General features: G+C 38.3%; 1 protein-coding gene across 1 annotated transcript in view; it reads left to right on the plus strand.

Annotated features, from left to right (window-relative positions):
* Nucleotides 1-17,335, plus strand: part of MRPS6 (mitochondrial ribosomal protein S6) — a 48,658-nt gene extending 31,323 nt beyond the window's left edge. The window contains exons 2-3 of the mRNA XM_062598718.1: nucleotides 4,949-5,088; nucleotides 17,108-17,335. Coding sequence (XP_062454702.1) covers nucleotides 4,949-5,088; nucleotides 17,108-17,288 — 321 coding nt within the window. The 3' untranslated portion in view covers nucleotides 17,289-17,335. The remainder of the gene's footprint in view (nucleotides 1-4,948; nucleotides 5,089-17,107) is intronic.
* The last annotated feature ends 2,611 nt before the right edge of the window (nucleotides 17,336-19,946 follow it).

Consider the following 19,946-nt stretch of genomic DNA (forward strand, 5'->3'; position numbering starts at 1 on the left):
GTAGTGAGAGAGGAATCGGAGCAGCTTTAGCTGCTGCCTCCCAGTTCTTCCCAGTAGTATTTGCTTGTCCCTCCTTTCCTTGGGTTTGTGGAGAAGGGGGACTGCATATGTGATCCCCCAGAGGAGGGAGAACAATTAAAAATATAAGCATATAGAGAAGACTTAAGAATCTAGTCTTGGAGGAAAATACTTATGTTGATGGGATACTCTCTAGGATTTGATTTGATGAATTATAGTGAGCTTACGCTAGTGATTCTTTATGAACAATAAATCTAGGAGACAACACAGGAACAATGTTTGCTACCTGCTTTAGAGCTGAAGGCTTTTAAAAAGAAATGGTGCTGTCATGGGAAGAGAAGAAATCTGAACTTTGTTATTAACTCCTAAAAAATTCTTATCTTAGAATAAAATTTTCCCAGCCTTCAATCCAGAAGTAAGCATTGATAAGGCAGATGGTTGTTTGTAGGAATCCCATACCCATAAATGCATTTGCCCACTGCTGTCTTATAACCACGTTCCTATTTTGGCTTTTTTTTTTTGCACTGCTTTAGGTATCATGATACCAGCCTTTGTTTTTCTTAATGTGGTGAAATACTTTGCTGAAATATTCTGAAAGTACCCTGCTTTTGGACCAGAACTTGGCTTTCAATATCTTACATGTTGACTAGTTGGTCAAACTGTGTTCAAGCACTTGCATTTCTTCCGTTGGAGCCGCTAATCAATTGTGAAAATAGGAACTAGGCAGCTGTTTAAAAAGCCAAAATATTTGGTTTCAATAAAACATTTAGAGAAAAAGTGCTTTTAAAAAATGTGTATATGTTTTTTTTTTTTTTTTTTTTTTTTTTAAAGCTGTTATTTCTTTTGTGGTTCTCTGTAAAATCTATGATCTCTAGATTCAATCTACAGGTAGATAAAGTAATCGACCTCTAGACTAGTATACAGTTGGTCATCCAATAGCTAACTCGGTGTGTATTGTTAATAAATGTTACAGAACAGCTTTAAACTTAGGCTTCCGAGGTGAAGTACTGGAATCACACTTACAAAGGTGTGTATGTTTACAGGTGTTTTAAAAAGCAGTCTTCAGATCAAGGAGACTTAGACAACTTATAAATTCTATCTGAAAAACTGGGTATGTAGGCAGTCAAAAAGCTCTGTCTTTTCAGCACTACATTGGGCATGCAGTATTTTTAACTACTCGTGTGTGTGGATGGTAGTCCATATAGGTGGTGGCAGTGCAGGTGTACATAACCCTTATCCCATGAAACCAGGTTTTATTCCTTTGTAGTAGTAAGAGTGCTCCTGTGACCTACCTGCCTTTTTTCAGTGCAACAGGATGAAGGGGGGGGAGCTTGTCTTTGCTCTGTGCTCCCATTTATACCAAATGCACACATGGATCATTATATTACATAGTTACTAACTGCGAGGTGAGGAGGATATCCGCAAATGCTAGCTGATAGTACTGAAGTCTGGACCACTGTCAAAAGATTGTGGAAGTTAATAGTAGTTTTGCATCAAATTCAGTGGGAGTTGGATTGGACCTGTGTTAAGGGGAATCAGATATGCCATTTCACCCAAATATGACATTATTTGAAAATAATCTTCACACAGAATGGATGCAACTCTACCATGCATTCTGGAAACTCATTGCTCCAAGGTGTTACTGGTTCCTGTGCCTCAGTGTGGGTGATGCCTGATGACAGCATAGAGAAATCTATGCCAAGTCTGCCATAGTTATCTTAGACCAGGCTTATATATCATTTGAACAGATCTGGAAAGAGTTTTGGAAATACAGTTGGAGTAGAAATACAGTCATATGTTCCATAGTGATATTTTTTTGGAGGGTTATCATTGCAGTAATAAACTCTTGTGATGATGATTGTATTGATCAGTTCAATTTAAAAAATAAATATTAAAATCCACAACCTTTTCTGAGGCCAGGTCCAATAGAAACTAATTTGTGGGTTTTTTTTTGTTTTGTTTTTTTAATACTATGTTGGACTAACTTTAAAATACTGTATAACTCATATATATATTTAATTGATTTTAGTATGTAACATTGTTTAACAGTATAGGAGTTTTCTTATTTTCCAGTATACTAACAGCTTCTATCTCATTACTTGACTAATTTCAGATTGAGTATTCTGAATCATGGCGGTTAAAAACATTGAATTTTATTAGGTGCTGCATATTCTTTCCTAACTGAAAAAAACAACAAAAAAAGTTTTCTTGTTGTAAAAACGTAAGAATAGACCATTTTAGTCCTCCAACTTGGTATATCATGACTCTTCTGCTTTGGCAAATGAATTGCAAAGACCCGTGAGCATTTTCAAGAAAAACTGTAGTGTCTGTGAACGGCCCTTTTCCATTGCAGAAAATTGCAGATCCAGTTATATCCAATGGAATGTATTCTTCTCTTAATGTCTTTGTAGGTGTCCTTAGGAAGTCTCTTGCTTTTAAGACTTAGGTTAATAAGTGGAATGTATCCTCCCGCAGGAGGGTCTTGATAGTGCCAGAGACCTCTAGGCACAAATGTGGTACGAATAATGACTAGGAATTTTTATGCTGTGGAGTTCCAGAAATTATGTCTTCATGTAGAAGAGACTCATGATCATTTTTGTAAGGGAAAAAACTGAAACCTGGGAAAACAAACTTACTTCGTGGTTCGTTTTGTTTTTCCAGTTTGTTATTTGTGTTGTGATTGTTTCTGAGATTCTAATTCTGGAGTGTTGGACAGTGCTTACTCCAAAAAGAAACGTTTTATCCTTTAAAACAAACAAAAGCCATATAATGCAGAAGTGTTTGAGAGATGGGAGATGGATTTAAAGGGAGGAGTGAAAGGATTAACAAGATCAGCTTCACGGGTTGATTGGTATAGTCTGGTGTAGCATCAACATGTAGATACCTAATAGAGGGGTGGAAATCTCAGAAAATCAGATTCCTGTAATATTCGTGGGAATAACTTGCTTTGTGGCAGGAGGACAAAAAGAATTTAAGGAGGCTGAATTAGATTTGCAAATTTTTTTGGGAAGGAGATCCTAAGCATAAAAGATGCTTCTTAGGAAGAGTGGTAATGGACATAACCACCTCAGTCAACTGAAACTAATGTTATCTCTGATTTTCAGCTAAAACATCATTTAAATTATTACAGTATAGTCCATAAGCTCTCTTAATAATGCCTTCATCCTAACTTCTCACATTATGACGAGATAGAGATACCTTTAGTATTTGTTCTGAGAAACAGTAGTTAAAATACACTGGAAAATTTTGGCAGGGTAGCGACCTCTCTTTACCTGTGAGCATGTTTGTCTGGTCCCCATAATGGTTTTACCACACAGTCTGCATGTATACTGAAGAAAGAACAGGCATTTTTGCTCACCTTGTAACTGATCAGGCACTTTGTGTTGAAAATAATTTCTCCCAAGAGTTTGCATAACTGGAAAAGGGGCGAATAAAATTTCTTACCGATAGTGAGGAGTAGTACATGCCTCACATACATCACATGACTGACTCTTGAATGTCACAGGGCAATAAACACATAGGAACAGGAAAACATTTCAGACGGTCTGTACTTCAGGCCTTTCGAAGAGCAAGCAACCTTGCAAGATGCCATATGCTACGCGTCTCTGCTCTGCATTTAGAGGCTCTTTCATTTTACCGAGGATACAAGGTGATACGAAAGAGGAACTTCCCATGCCAGAGCATGGGCTGCGCTGCATATTGTAAAATTCTGGTACCACATTTTTCACCGATTTCCATTAAGCTTTCTAGGCATTAAACAGCTCTTTTTCCTAGCTAAGTTTTGCATCTCTAGCCTAGGGCTTAGGCAACTAACTTTCAGTCATTCTGTACATAAGGTGATTGAAAGATTACCCAAGTTTGCTTGTGTCTGAGAAAAGATAGTGAAAATCATTATAATGGCTTGATTTAACAAAATACCAACTACTCTGAAAATTAGCTAGCTTTCCATTACTTTTCTGTTTACAGTTGTTGCCATCTCACCAGACAAGTAGACTTGGGAATCTATCTTGATGTGAAATGTGGAGGGGCAGGGAAGAAAGCCATAGAGTGTGTTCTGTGTTTTGTGGGACATCCATTTAGTTTCCTTTCTCTATAGGAGATTTGTTTTCTTGAAATACTTCTTGTCGCTGAGAGTGTAGCAAATTTGCAGATGTTTTCCAAATATTTTAATTTGTATTTTATTAACATTTTCATATATATTGTCGAGTGTCGTTACTGGAACAGTTCAGCACTCTAAAGAGCCCTGATATGCAGTAAACAAGAAAACATCTCATCCATTTTACCTACTAGTCTTTGGCTGCCTGTCCCTCAATTTCAGTTCCTTAACTCTTAAAAAGACTTCAACATTGGCTATGTAAAAGCAATACAATGTGCAATGATCTAGCCAAGAGTCCAAATATGTGTTACATGCAGTTGATATGACTATATAAAATGAACGTAGTGCTAATTGTGGCTCTGTATTGAGCCACAGATTACTATTCCCCTCTGCATTGTTAACGACTGTTGTAATGAGCAATATTAATTAGCATCAATGATCCAGACACCTTAAAACTATTGCTGATTGATAATTACTCTTTGCCATGTATATATTTACTTACATCTGCACTAGGTCAAGCAGAGTGATACCAGGTAAGTTAAATTCACTGGTCATTTCCTTTTGCTGCTGCTGCTGCTGTTGTTGTGGCATGACTTGGAAATCAGTGGAAGCTTTGCTGTTGCCTTAATTCCTAGAGGAGCTGCTGTTTGTTTTTAAAAGTATTCTTATATTTTTAGGGGGAAGTCTGCTTGTACTTTCATTTTGTCATCTCATATTATTAAACGATCTTTTCCGGCAGTTAGCTGTGCAAATACATGTGTTGATTCTAACTGCATAGTAGGAATAACCAGATTTGTGTACATTTCTTCTTTTTCTTTTTTTTTTCTCTTAAAGCCTGAGACTGCAGCTGTGCTGAAGCGCACTGTTGAGGCTCTTATGGAGAATGGAGCCGTTGTGAGGAACCTAGAAAACCTCGGAGAAAGGTCTCTACCTTATAAAATCTCCAAGCACAAACAGCGTCACAGAAGAGGAGGGTATGCACGATGCATTATTCCTGAAAATATTTCAAATTCTTCTTTAAAATATGCATATGTAATTCTCATTGTTCGGTCTTCCCTGTGCTATTTGGGAGTATATTTGTAATGTTTATCACCTGCATAAGTTTGTTCTGTGGCTGTTCATGTGCATATGCTATTATAAGTATTTTAGGGTTTTATTTTTTGTAGTGTTAGCTTTTTGTCAGTTTTTAGTTGTCATATTATGAATAGTCTTAGTTCAGGCCTTCATAAATACTTCCTTCCCCATAGGTAATATTATTCTGTTATGCCATTTTTACGTAACTATTTTCCAAGCCAGTCATAACGTCTGCTGATAAAAGTCTCATTTAATCTACTGTCAATCTGCTGGCTGCTAACTGGCAAAACTGATTCTTTTTCTCTAATGCATCTGAACTAAATGTTAATTACCACATATATCCTGTAAAATTTGCATGTTTATAGTACAGATTTTATTAATGATGACCACATCATTTGTGGGGAGTATGATCTGCTTCCCTGAGGATAAATGAGTACATTTATCCTGAACTGAGATTCTGAATTAACGTATCAGCAAGCAGGTTTCTCCTGAAATGGAGAACGAACGTACTGTAGATTTCATCCTTGTATTTTGTTGCTCCTTAATACTACCTCTGAATTGAATGCTGGCTCTCAGCAAGGATTGAGAAATGTTGCTAGGCAACTGGGACTGCACAGAGGCTGCACACAATAATCAAAATAACAATTAGATACGCACTTTTCCTAATCTTTTGAATATAACCGCGCAAAAGCTGATTGATGGCCAACTTGCGAGCTGTCTTCCATGGTATGCAGTTGGTACCGGTGAGTGCAAGGTGGTTCCAAAAGTGTGCTTTCAGGCTTTGCAGCCGTTCTTAGATCTTTTCCCCAGGGCTGACTCACAGCTTCACTCCTTCTTCTAAAGACCTCTTTATTCTCCTGTGAAGTAGGAGTCGTGACAGCTGCTCGTTAGTGTGGACTGATGGAAAGAGTAGAAGAAGAAATCTCCATGATGTGCCTCTTACCTATGTGGTGTCATGTCTGTAACTTTCATGCACTCTTCCTTCATGGTGACTGTAATTGCCTGCCTGCAAAACATCTCTTGATTCTGACAGTTGTGTTTTAGCGTGAAGTCCTGTTGTCTACACATGGAAGCTAATGAAAGACTTCTCTGAAGGCAGAATTATTAATCACTTCATTCTTCTATTGGTGTAGAAACATTTTATGAATGCTATATTCTTTTCAGACTGCTTAAGCAGAACAAGGATCTGGTATTATACTTGTTTTACGCTGGAGAGCCAAGGCAGAGGGATTAAGTTCTATTAATTTTGGATGCTGAAGCTATGATTCCTACAGTCTAGATTTTTTTTCTAGAACACTTAACATGCTCTAACATGTTACTGCTCCGGATCACAGTTCTCACTTGACTTGGGTGGCAGCACTTCTGCAGATCAGGTCTCAGGTTCTTTAACTGTGAAACCAGAAAAGGGGAGAACACAATAACTGGTATCGCAGGAGGTATGTAGCAGAGATGAAAGGAATCCATTTCTCCAGGGGATCTTTCAGACGCCTAAGCCAGCTTAACTCATTTAGTACAACAGATTACCTGTTTAGTAAGCAGGAGGAGAGATCTGCAGACTGCAGTGCTCCTCCTTGCAGAGTCCTCAGTGCAGGCTTATTTTGCATTCCGAATCAAGCAGAGTTCTAGTAAAAATAATTGCAATCATGTCTTGATACATAAGCATGAAGCTGTCAAATTAATGTCACCATCGCTATTCCTCCTCCACCTGCCAATTCAATTCTCTCTAAACACTTTAGCAGTCATTCTGCTTGCCCTGGATTTAGCTCCTCTGTTTTTGCATATGACAGATCTGTGTTCTGAATTGCTTGACTTCTTGAAAGGGAGAAGCTGATTAGCACAGAGTACTACTGGAGAGAGTAGTTGTCTGTATTTTCCACTGGAAACTCAAATTCAGGAGAAAAAAGATACTGCAGTGGTAAGCAACAGGCAGTTTTAGTATCTGATAATGTGGGAGGGCGTATTTGTGTAGATTTTACTGTGGACATCACAGTGCAGTGTGAGTGTGGTGGATTCCTGATAGACCATCTGATATTTTATGAGGTTGGGAGGGTAAGTTGGGATATTAAAGACAGTCTAGTAGTAGAAAGTGAAGTCAGTTCTCTATCCACCTTGTAAAATTGCTCAGTTCTACTTTACAGCATCTATAAAAGTAATCTTTTTAACAAGACTTTTTTTTAAAAAAAAAAAAGATATTCCCAAACCCAACAAAAAACAAGCTTTTAGAATATCTCTGTAAGTTGAATATGCACCTGTATTTACTAAGAGATCCTAAGATCTTTCCTCTTTCATAGAGAATTTTTAATATTGTTCCTTTCTCACCTGTCTTACCAACTCTTATTTAATAAGTCAAGACTCGTTTTCTTGCCACCTCCTTGTTTTTACCCATTTGGTCTTGAGTAGTATAGAGTGTTACAGAGTAACTTGATGTAAATAGTACAGCATGTGTCACCTTTTCATTATTCTGTTTTCTGTTTTCTTTTTTTTCTTTTTTTTTTTTTTTTCTGGAGTAACCGAAGCAGCTTCTGTGAGTGCAGGTTATGCTGTGTCTGTGAGGAGGGTGCTCCAATTTTTTATTTTTTTAATTTTTTTTGCTTTTTTCCTTTTTTCAGTTTTGTGATTCTCAGCAGGGCTTCAGGTAGTTTATTTTCTGATAGTGTGTAGATGCTTTTGGGCTTAGGATGTATGCTGAATCTATTACTTTGACCTCCTGGCTGGTAAATGGTGTGAAAACTACTGCAATACAGCTTTCATAGCATGGGTCACAGCTTAATAGCATCTGCCTCTTAGAGACAGCTTTTGTCTTGGTGACCATTGTATGAACCATCTCCTTGTCGCTTAATGGCATAGGATCCCCTCAACTGTGTGGAGTGTTTACCTGGAAAAAACAAATCAGAAAATATATTGATATTTTATCATCTAAAATAGTGTAGAGTATCTAGTTTTGCTCCTTTATAAAACTCTCCCAATGCTACCCAGTCTGTTTCTCTTATCTTGACTTGAGGGCCATCCGTATGGCATCAGCCAACTATTTGCATTTTCCGCTGGGATGCGCTCTGTGGTGTGCCTAGCTGCCACTTCCCGCCCACCCCCCCACCCTTTGCTGTATGTTTCTTTAATTAATTTCACTTTAAATACATTTCAAGTCTTTACTTGCAGCATATAGTAAAAGCGAATGATTGGCAGAAACAATACAGCAGCGCAATGTGCACAGCAAAGCTACCAGTGCACTTAGCCAGCTTATTGTAGTGTCTTCCGTGAATAGTAAGGAATTAAGCTGGGAAACGCACATTCATAAGTCAACTGGGTCAGTTGTTTCCGTAGGAGTCCTGCAGTGCTTCAGCGTCATCCATCATGGAAAGCTGTTACCGCATTAAAGGCGCGTAACACGTTTAGGAATATCCAGGAGACTTCTCCGAGAGTGAGAGTTTTACTGCCAATTGATGTGTAAGCTGAGATTTTTTTCAAAGCCTGCCATCAGGGCTTGAGGCCCGCGGCCGTTGCTGGAGCGAACGGGAGCTTTGCTCTCCCAGGCAGCTTTGAAGACCTGAGATCCTACGTCTCACTGACTTGTTCCTTCTCAGCAAACAATATTCACTGAGGAGGTGGTGCATGTGTATTGAAGGTATATTAAAACAGATCTAGGTCTTTGTCTTAATTGCATCTCTTAGCAGAAAACACCTTCATTTTTTACAGTATGCAATATTGACAGCTTCTGAATTTAAGTAATTATGAAAATTGTACGTTTCAGGAATTGTGGATGCATATGAAGAATAAAACGTTTAAATCATTGGTTTACTGATACTTTAAACTGAAGTTGAAGTAGCTACTAATTTACATTTATGATGTTAATCACTATAGAACATTAATATTTCCTTTTAATGAATTTAGGATCATAGCTCAAGTAGATTCTGTGACATCTCACAAAATTGTAATTACTGCTTATCCTATGGATGAGTAGAATGAGATACAAAGACACCGTGGTTCCAGTGCGGTTTAGGTAGGTAAATTTACTTGAGGTACTGAGCCCAAGTGAATTGCCCATGGCCACTGTGAAAAAAAAAAAGGGGGAGGGGGCAAAAAAAAAAAAGATTATAAAGAGTAAATAAGAATTCCCAACTTTACAACTTTATATTCTAATAGCCAATAGTATTTACTCTGAGTATTTGTTTTTCTAGCCATTACTTGTTTATCATTTTAAATGAGTTGTTTTTAAATTATTCTCAATGCAGTGATGCATTTTTTTTCTCTTACACTGTGTCACATGTTTCAGTAGGTGCTTATTTTTGAAACAAGCAAAGGTGAATCATTTAGAGGTGATTTAAATAAGGTGTGTATTAGTATTTGAATTCAAAGAATGTTAAACTGTAGATTTGTTTGCTATTTACATGATACAAAAGGACTGAATTCCTCAAAGCAGCTTTCAAATAAAGTGTTCAGACAAGGGCTGGATGAAATTACGCTGCTGTTGCTACCTGTTTGGTCAGTGTTATGCTGGAGAACGTAGCAACTGCTTGTAAAATGCTGGATCTCAGTAGTACAATCTGTGGGTCAGACTGGGCTTTCTGGCATACCTGAGTTGTCTTCAGCCCTGCCAGGCTGTGACTTAATTTCATGCTTGTGACACTTCATGCTTCAAGGCATCAGGCAAAGGAGCTGGTTTGGGGGAGGTGCTTGGTTTATAGGATATTTTTACTTCAGGGGAGCTGGTGCAAGGAAGTCTACAAAACAGATCTTTAAAAAACAAGGTTCAGGCACTGCTTGGGGAAGGTGGCTCAAACTCTTTATGGACCGGGGATCTAGTGCACTGGAGGAAGGCGCTATGGCTGGCTTTCTGGGGAGAAGAGGGTATCAGATTTTACTGAGTTTTAAATACTGCCTTATACCTTATGCCTTGCTATCCTCTAGAGATTTATTGTTAGTGGATTGTTTTTGTTTTGTTTTTAAATGTTGCTGCTATTTTTATTTTGGTTATCTCTGCTGTACATCAGCCTGGTCACTGTCAGATTCACTTATTTGATAAATCAATAGAGCTTGTGGCCTGCCTTCTACTTTGTTCTGTGTATGTGTTTCCTTTCCCCCAACTTAATCCACCTGCAATTTAATAATTTTTAGACTTTTCTCCCTGCACTTCTGACTGTTGCATTTACTTTATTTGTGAGTTTTCTGGTTAAACGGTGTGTAATTCTGATTATTCATAATAGTTTTCATGTTTCTTTTGCCTTTTCTATTTTCTCTTTCAAATTTGATTTTGAAAAGATGGCAATTTTCTTTTGTTATTTGCTTGCTTGTCTCTTAATCTTTTTGTTTTGCTCTTCATTCCAGTTATCAGCCCACTTGTTCTCTGAAATAGCAAACTCAGGTCTTTCTTTTGTTCTCGCTGAATTGTATTTTAGGAGCTTATCTCAACATGTGCATGGGGAATTTTCTACTGGGGGTGTACAGGGACCCTAGTGATGGCCAGATAGACCAACAAGTGCAGAATATATATATATATATATATATATATATATATGTATATAATATAGTGTCTAATAGAACCAAGTCACAAAATCTGGGTCACAATTTTAGTTGCGCCTGGACTTGTTTGTGTGATGGGGAAAATTTGCAAAGCAAGGCCCTTTCCCAAAGATGCAGTGTGATCAGCTCAACTTGGTTTTAGGCTTTGCAGCTCTGCAATTATTCCCCGGCTGTGGGGAGCAATTCATCAGGCTTTGGTACCTTAATTTTCCCCTCTACTGTGGTGCGAGGGCTGAATGCTTCCCTTGGAGGTTGTCCTATCTGTTTCTCAGATCACTCCCACTTCAGAGTCTGAGGCAGTTTGTCGCCCTGTAGGACCATCACGTTTTTGCCTTTGTTGTATGTTGGAAGGGCATAAAATCACTTTGTGTAAATGAGCGCTCAGGAACGAGAGGGCATGGTTGGCTACTGTTTAATTTCTGGTGCCTCAGTGTCCCAGTATAGCAGGTACAGACAGTTAATAAGAGGAGCGTTTCAGTCACTGAATGTAATGTTAAAAGATTTGAACATTTTGGAAACACATCTATGTAAATTATTTTACGTGTTCAGACTGTTCATCTTTAAGTATCTGAGGTTAGGAACTATACTTACACAATTTATTTTTAAACAAGCAGCTTGTTGCAGAATGGTATTCTACATGGACAAGAGATGTTGAATAGCCATTCCAATAACCCACGTAGTCTGGATATAGCTTTATTTCTTTCATTTGTAAGAGTAAAATAATAGTTGCCCATCAGAATTTTTCTCAGGCGCTTTTACAAGTTTTAACAATCCTTCCCCTTCCCTCAAGTAAAACACGAACTATCACACAGTTAAAGGACTCCATCCTTCAGATAATGTAGCAAATGCTCAGCTCCACTCGGGTAGAATGTCTCTATGATTTTCATGGCTATTGAATGATCAAGGCCAAATAGGAAGAAAGAAAAGCAGGTGAAAAAGCTGGCAAAAACTCTCTCTTCTTAATACTACCAAATTAAACTGACAGTTAATGCACAACCTGTCTTGTTTGTTCTACTCGGATTTTAGAGCACCTGGAGCTGCATCAGCAAAAAAGGAGTTGTTTCCATAATGTAGTGGGATGAAAACTAAATCCGTTTGAATATTTGAGTATTAGACACATTTGCAGTATTTTTTGCTAAATTGATTATCTTCCACTAGATGGGGCTTTCTTCACTGATGAATCGAACCATTACTTTTCCTTGAAGTGCTTTTGTTCACATGCACATGCCATTGTAAGCGTGCATGTGCCTCAGGTAACAGAGCCGTGAAGTGACTTCTCTTCACCTTATCCGTGGAATGCAATTTGCACAATTTCAGAACATTTCAGAGGAAATGGCACAGTGTGATGTTAAGGCACCAGTATCAGTTTTGTGCACTAAATTCTGTAGCATCTTTGTGCAAGCACATTGATTAAATGCAGTAATTACTCTTAAATAATGATCTTAGTGTGATAGGAATTCTGGGTTTTTTAAGCTATGTATTCTGCAGAAGCAGAGATGTGGCCCACACAGAATTAATACTTCATGGGTAACTGCTAAAGCGTTGCAAGCTGGGCTGTAAACTTTTCAGATGCTACCCCAGCGAGAACTGACCAAAACCAAGTGTCTATTGACTTTTCAAATACACAGAATAGGTCAGACTGATTTCTCTTCTGCAGCATAACATTTTTTTTCTGCAGTGCTGCAAAATGTCTTTCCATTATTTAATTTGCTTAATATCAGACGTCCATGTCTAGGATTTGGCAAATGAAATTTCTGAAGACTCTGGATAGCAAGAAATAATTTTCCCCAAAGTACTTGCTCATTATGGATTATTTGCATCACTCCTGTGGCACAGCCTACTTACTGGCTACAGCTTTTGGGGTTGTTCTGGTACTTGCCAGCTGCTGTCCTGGTAATTTTCAAGGAACTTAATCTATTCCATATATGTTTTCTGAAAGCTAAAAGTAAAATGTTAACTAGTCCTTCCAGCAACAAATCAGAAATCTTTCTGAGCATAAACTTGGCTGCTTGCCCCGCTGAGGAAGAGTAGCTACCACAAGAGCTGAGAAGAAAAGCAAAGTGCCTTTCTTCAGAGTAAATGCAAAGGGCCCAAAGATGTGGTGATCATTCGGGTAGCAAAATGATGTCAATAACAAAGGATTACTTTAATGAGAACGAATGTCCAGCTACTTTTGCAAGAATACCAGTACCTTTTTTTTTTTCCCCTCCCTCCCTCCAGACTGTTTTCTGTTTCATTCTTAGGTGCTCTACCTGTTCATCAAAACATTTTCTTTCCTTTATATTTCCACTTCTCCACTGGCGAAGCTTGCTTAGACATACTGTCAGTATGTGCAGGAGAAATTTGAAAGCAAGCTAGCTGAGTTCAAGCTTATCATGGTTAAGCATACACACATTTTCTGGGCACAGCTGTGGGATTGCAGAGCCTCCTCCAAGTCCTCCATATGCATGCTGTTGCCTTGTCTCCCCAGGCACACTACACACAGTCTTAGAGTCATATTCCAAGAGGATTTAACAGTGAGTTTTGATCCAGGTGCTTTTCAGGATTCTTTGAAGTTAGAGAATGTCCATTTGAAAGCAAACTATTTGAGTATTCTTAGGACTCAAAGTTCAAACAATTTCTGGCTTGGATACGTTGAAAAGAGTGAAAGAAGTTTAGCATTTTTATTTCATATGCAAGGGCAAGTCCTCCGTTTTTGCAATCATACAATTTTGCTTATTTTTTCCGTTAATGCAGTGTTTTAATATGATGTTTCAGTAGATAGATAGCTCGTTGTCCTGTATTTAAATCATCCTCCTATTTACAGTAGAGCAGAATGACAAAAATAAAACTGTGGTCTCACAGTGAATCAGTGGAATTTTCCTGCATTTCTCCCCTGATGACTCGGCTGACTCCTAGAGAGCCTAAACTCTGTCTGATTTGTGCTTGCAAGAAAGAGGTGGTTTCCCTCCTGCGTTCCTGTATTTTCCCCATATTGGTCTCACTGGGGTTTGGTTTTGTTTACTAGACAAACAGTAGCAACAACATTTTGTATCAGGTCATAGTTCGTTGGCTTAAATTAAGGTTGCTGCATGCCTTGTTGAGAGGTGGGTTTAAAAAAATACGACAACCTAATGACATCTGATTTAAATACATATATTCTGGGGGAGAATATTCTAGATCTCCTCAGAGATTGCAGTTTCACTTTTGGTAGTTTATTTTGCAGCCATTAGTTTCTTCTCTTTTTCTTTAATGAGAGAAAATATATATATTTTTTATGCTGGCCCTCTTTTTCTTTTCTCTTTTTTGGCAGAGCAAGGCAATTATTGCTTGTTGTGTTGAAGAATGCTGGTCGTTTTTTTAAAAAAATTGCATTGTTCCCAATTACTGCAGTTTTTTATCCTCAGATAAAATACCTATTCTGCGAGGAGTCATAAAGATATGCTGTAACAGCTCATCCTCCCATCCCCCACTTCTCCTTCAGTTATCAACAGTGCGTCAGTGGAAATTTCCACCGTTTGCTAATGTAAGAGAAAGCACAAAGTTGCAAAGCAGCCTTTTGAGAAAAAGAAAAAAAAAAAAATTATTGCCGTTTTAGGAACACAATCAAAAGCAGCATACAACTTGTGAGCAGTTCTAGAGAAGTGGGATTAAAATGATACAGCAAAGGCCACAATTTGCAATATCAAGCGAATGTCCTTGCAGACAGATCCCTAAGGGAAGGGGGCAGGTAAGTGTTGCTGTATTATCAATTAAAATTTCTCCCCCCTCCCTGTCCCTGTTTTATGAGCTGCAACTGTGAGAGGATTTGGAAGGGTTCTTCCAAAAGAGAAGATTTAAGTGGCATCTGTTAAATTTACCAATGGCTTTAACAGAAAATACGACTTCTCCTTTTTACAGGGTATGCATCCTTGAGAAGTTGCTATGCAGTATTTCTAATACATTGTCCAAGCTTAAAAATTGTTCTTCTCACGAAAGTTGTAACTGGGTGACTTCTCTTGTTTTCTGGAGACCAGGAAACAGAAGGCAGCTCAGTTTCTCAAATGCATTAAGCCTAGTCATGTTCCCCGTTGAAGCCTTTGAGGATTTGCACAGAGGACTAAGCAGACCATAGCACCTCCAAACCTTCCCTAAGGCGGGTTATTTCCATAACTCTCAATAGTCTTATTGCAGTCGGAGGAGCAGCACCTTAGCTGACGTGAACTGGCAGCGGTCCCTTGGCTTCAGTGACTCTCTGCCACAGCCCGCACCAGCTGGGCATCTGTGCTAGAGGACTGGTTGCTTCAGTACCGTCTGTAGGGAAATTTTTTGCTGTCAGACCTTCCACATACGAGAATTCAGTGCTTCAATCCTGTCTTCCTGAAAAAGACTTCAGAGCTGAATTGTGGCTATTAATGTAGGCTCCTGCACAAGAATTTCAGAATTTGGGATGTCTCGCTACTGAAAATCTTCTTTGCAGTGTTTTCCATGTGTAAGTCCCACCCCTGTGCAGCAATCCAGCATGCACTACTTGAGTCATTTCTGACCTGATGGCTTTCCTCTGTGTGTAATACTTTTGATGTTACTTAGCTGAACTCACTTAGTTGGAAGAGAGTTAACTCTGTCCATGGTGAGCAGCATGAAAAACATGTTCTATTGATGACCTCATCTCCCCTATTTCCTCTTCTGACCGCTATTCAGCTTCTGGTCTTGGGGCTTACCACCAGGATTACCATTGTGAACTGGACTGTGAGGTGTGATGTTCACCGTGTATTTGGCTTAACAAGAGCCTGTACCTCTTGTAGAACAAAATCCTATTCTTAGAGCTTTTAAATCAAACTGGGATGCCTGGTGCTGTTTGGGTACAAGTGATTTAGGAGTGGGTTTCTTTGCAAATGTAATGTAGGGTTTCTTTGCAAATGTAATGCGACTTAAATTAAGGAATGCCACTTTCATGTTATACTGACACTTCTATTAAACATGGGTAGGTGTGTTGGCGTGGACTAGGAGGAAAGGGGAGCTTTAGTAAGAGGATTCATAAAGATTAAAAAGAAATAACTGAACAGGAAGCTCTGTAGTACTGCTGCTGGTCTTGGAAACGAGGTGAGTTGTTAGTTCTCTTTGATAGGATTTCTGAGAAACAGTTGCAGTGTCTACTAACTACACTGTAGTTAGTGCCATGCCAAATGCAGACTGAGTGATCAAAAAGTTTTCTTGATTGCAGTTCGATTAAGAATGCTAGTTCGTTCATAGGATTTCAGGGGAGGAGGGATAGACAATGACAGGGCTTACTCATTTTTCCACATGAATATAATGGCTGGTAGTCGGCCACCGAGAACTTGCAGGAACAGTAGGCATTGGTGCAGATGAGTTATCTCTCATATTAAGATACAGGATGTGAATTCATGTATCTTGAGAGTAAGCCAGTGTGTGGCGTATAGTCATGGTCCCTAGTCTGAAATGGAGCGATTCTGTTGTTCATGAACTACAGTAGGCCTTATCGCTTGCTCATGTGTGCTGAAGTTTTGAAAGCTTCTTGTAAAATTAAAATCGAGCTCATGAACAAGGTGCAGCTCTTCAACAAAGGAATTTATTAGAGAAGTAACCTCAGTGACCTCATATTAACCAGGAGCAACACTGTTTGCTGCATGTAAGCTTTTATCTTTATAGCTGTCAAGTAGGTCATGGATGCTAAGTGCTTACCTGGAGCAGCGCATTTTGTACATGCTGTGCATGTGTGGAAGTAAGACCTTTTCACTCCTGTCAAGGTCAGCAAAACAGTGTGCTCTTCAAGCGCCAACTGTACAAGCTGGCATTTCTTGCATGCAGCTTCAGCACCTGCTTGCAGTTTGAAAATTTAAGCCATGTTCACATTGGAGATGTGCCTAATTTTGCCTAACTCTACTTCCTTGTTTCTTCTGCTCTTTGTGTGTGTGTGTTCTAATACCTGTTCAGCTCTGGAGCAGAATTTCAAAGGAAGAAACGTGCCCATATATAAACTGGAGATGTTTACACTGTGACACCTGTTCCTGGCTCTATCCTCCAAATGTGACATGGTGAAGTTCCCCCCCAAAAGATGCAGTAAATTCAAAGAAGGAGAATGCATGTTGTAAATGAAAAGAATGTGCCACCTTACTTTTTTTAAACTGTTCAAATCAAGGTGTATAAATGAATGGAGTAGGTAAAAGGAGAGAGTAAGCTGTTTTTCACCTCTTCGTGTAAGCAATGCTACACAACAAAGAAAAGTTCAGGCTGAGCATGCTTCAACCGAACTACTCATATTTGAAATCAGAATAATACTGAGCTTTTCTTCAAAAGCAGTTTGGATACTAAAATAAAAAAAATAGAAAGTTTCATTTAAGAAATCCCACAACACAGTGATTTGAATTAAAGTTTTTGGAGTGCAGGTCTTTTGTTTTATTGTGTGTGTGTTTCTCATTGCAGGTATTTTTTGGTAGACTTTGAGGGCCCACCTTCGATTGTATCGACCATGATGGATCATTTAGGACGTGACATTGATGTAATTAGACGTACTTTTTTAAAGCATCCAGTATCAAAGACAGAAGAATGCAGTGGCATAATCCCAGTCAACTATGAAGATAAACTAACTGCCAAGAAGAAATGAATATTCCAAATAACATGTTCAAAACATTAAAAAAAATTTTAGCCTTGCGTTGGGATACAATTGTGATAACTAATGTTCATGAAAAATAATCGGTTTTACCATGTGATGTGTGTGGTACAGTGCATTATCTTAAGTTATTGTAACGTTTGGGTTTTCTTTTTCTACTTAAAGACTTTATCTGCATGCTTATCTTGATACTTGATGACTCTGGAAATGGATTTTCTGTCTTAAAGCATTACATTGATAATGAAGATTTATCCATCATCAGAAGGTTAAAAATAGCCTTCTTTCCAAAGAAAGCTTACTTCAGAATATGTATATTTACATAAGAGATTAAGTCTACAGTGTAAATATAGCAGTATAATGTGATTTGTTTGAGGATTTTTTTTTGCCTTTTTTTGAAAAAGATAATAAAAAATGTGATTAAAAATAAAACTTGACTCATTTTTAAGACCAGAAAAGGTACAAGAAAAAAATAATTTATACTGCAAAAAAGACATGTCAAACTTCTTTCTTTAAGATAATTGCCGAACTCTGGTGAAAGTACAGATAAAAAGTTATTCTGTATAGAAAAACCTAGAAATTTCCAAGTGGCAGACTAGAGAAAAACCATGCTTCTGTGTGAACAGAAGAATAAAAGATACTTTGTTTCATCATCAGCTGCACTCAAGTGGATATTTTTGACAGAGAAGAATGTCAGGAAAAAGGTCTTACATATATTTTGTCTGTCTTTTGCTCTTGTAACAACAGAAGAAACAGGAGTGCATGAATGATACTATTAATGTTGTACAATCTCCTGCAGGTGTGAAATAAATTCAGCAGTGTTGAGAGGATCCCTGTATTTCCCCCAAGTTACTGAAGGGATGCACCTGCCATCTCTCCCACCGAAGGAGAGCATGTGTGTGTAGTAGTTTATTTAGAAAAAATAGGTTGACACTGACAACAAAGAGGGTGTGTTTTACCTGAATGAGCATCATCTGGAAATCTCCTTCTCTGGCATTATGGGTTGCCAAAGGGAGGGCAAGTCTAGAAACCAACATCAGATTCCCAAAGAGCTTTAACAGGCCTTGTTGCTCTCACGGCTCTCTACTGTGCTGTTTGGTGATGAGTTTGTCTGCTGTCTGTCTTGGAGGTAGGATGGGTCTTTTTTTCAGGAGCGCTGCCTTTTTTCTTAGATACAGAAATCTGACAGGGCAAAACAAAACTAGCTTTTCCTGAGTGTCTCATTTTCCTAAAGGAAATGGTGAATTATGTAGAAGAGTGAAGGAGGAAATTTTCTTTCTCCTTATCTTTATTCAGGAGACATAAATGTGTATCTTTTTTTTCAAGATTTTCTATCTTTTTAAATCCGTTCCTCTTAAGAGCAGGACTGTCACATTGTCACATTTTGTTCTTTTTTTTCTGGAAGAGCAAGTGGAAGACTAGAGAGAATACACTATGTGTTTACTGAAGCTATTCAGTAAGCATCTATATTAGGTGCTTTTTTGTAGTTACTGCCAATTTTGTTCATTTGGTTGGTGTGTGCACTAGTGTCAGCTCCAGGCAAAGCTTTTCTTGCCCAGGATTTTTGCTTGTAAGACAGATCTTCCTTCCGTACAGGTGGGAGCTCAGCCAGGAGGGAGCTGTAGGTTTTTAAGTCTTTGTCATGGAGTTGGGTCCTTGAGTGCCCTTTTTGATAGGCTGCTGAAAACTCGGATTTACAGCATAGAATGCACAAGGCTTACAAATAGGAAAGGATAGGAATATTTTAATGTGCTTTTACTCAGAAATTTCTTGGAAGCTTTTCTGAAATAGAACAAAAGCCTATAGTTTAGAGTCTCACCAAAAATCCCATCCTCCTTTAGGGTTTCAGGCTCTTGTGATACCATGCTTCTGCAGTTTTTGTCACCCACGCATTTGCACAACAAAGACAAACCATTGATGTTTTGTATGTAAAACAAGGCAGATTCTCCTTCGTATCACCAAATGTTGCAAGCTATTCAAAGTTTTATTTCTTTCTTTTTTTTTCTTTTTTTTTTTTTTTTTTTTTTTGGTTTAGGAGACCAAAAATGGTACAGCTTGTTACTCTAGTATTTCATTTTCTGAAAAAAAATTATCACATGTAGCTTAAAACACTTGACTTCTGTGTAGGACTTTAGGCCCTGAATTCCATTTGAATAGAAAGGAAAATATGTAAGCTTTGAACTTTAGAAAATGAAGATGTCAGCAGAGGCTATAAACATGTAAATGTATGTTTATTCAATTCCTGATTCTAGAATATAGGGTAGTAATAAATCTTGCATCTAGTGTGTTCTAATTTCTAGCTTGAGGCCTGCATTCTGTAGAAAAACCCTACATGCTAATTAGAGATGGGCGTTTAATGTTAAAAACATGACATTATTTGTTGCGAATTAGGATCTCAGGTCTGTTAGAGGCCTCTCTCTTCTGTGGGGCTCCTTTTTGATCTTGACAGAAGATTGTGGATTTCAAGAGCAGGAAGACTTGGAGTCCTCAGTCCAATTCACCCAAAGAGTGGTTCTGCCATAGTGAGACTCTTGCAGCCTCATTTTGTGCCGAAGAAATGTAGCAGTGCCAGCTCTGAGAGAAAGCCGGCCCCAATGCAAGACATAAGGAGATGGTGCCAATCCTGTTGTGTATTCTGAAGTATTGAACATAAAA

The sequence above is a fragment of the Rhea pennata genome, chromosome 1 (assembly GCF_028389875.1).
Source record: "Rhea pennata isolate bPtePen1 chromosome 1, bPtePen1.pri, whole genome shotgun sequence".
Lineage (NCBI taxonomy): Eukaryota > Metazoa > Chordata > Aves > Rheiformes > Rheidae > Rhea > Rhea pennata.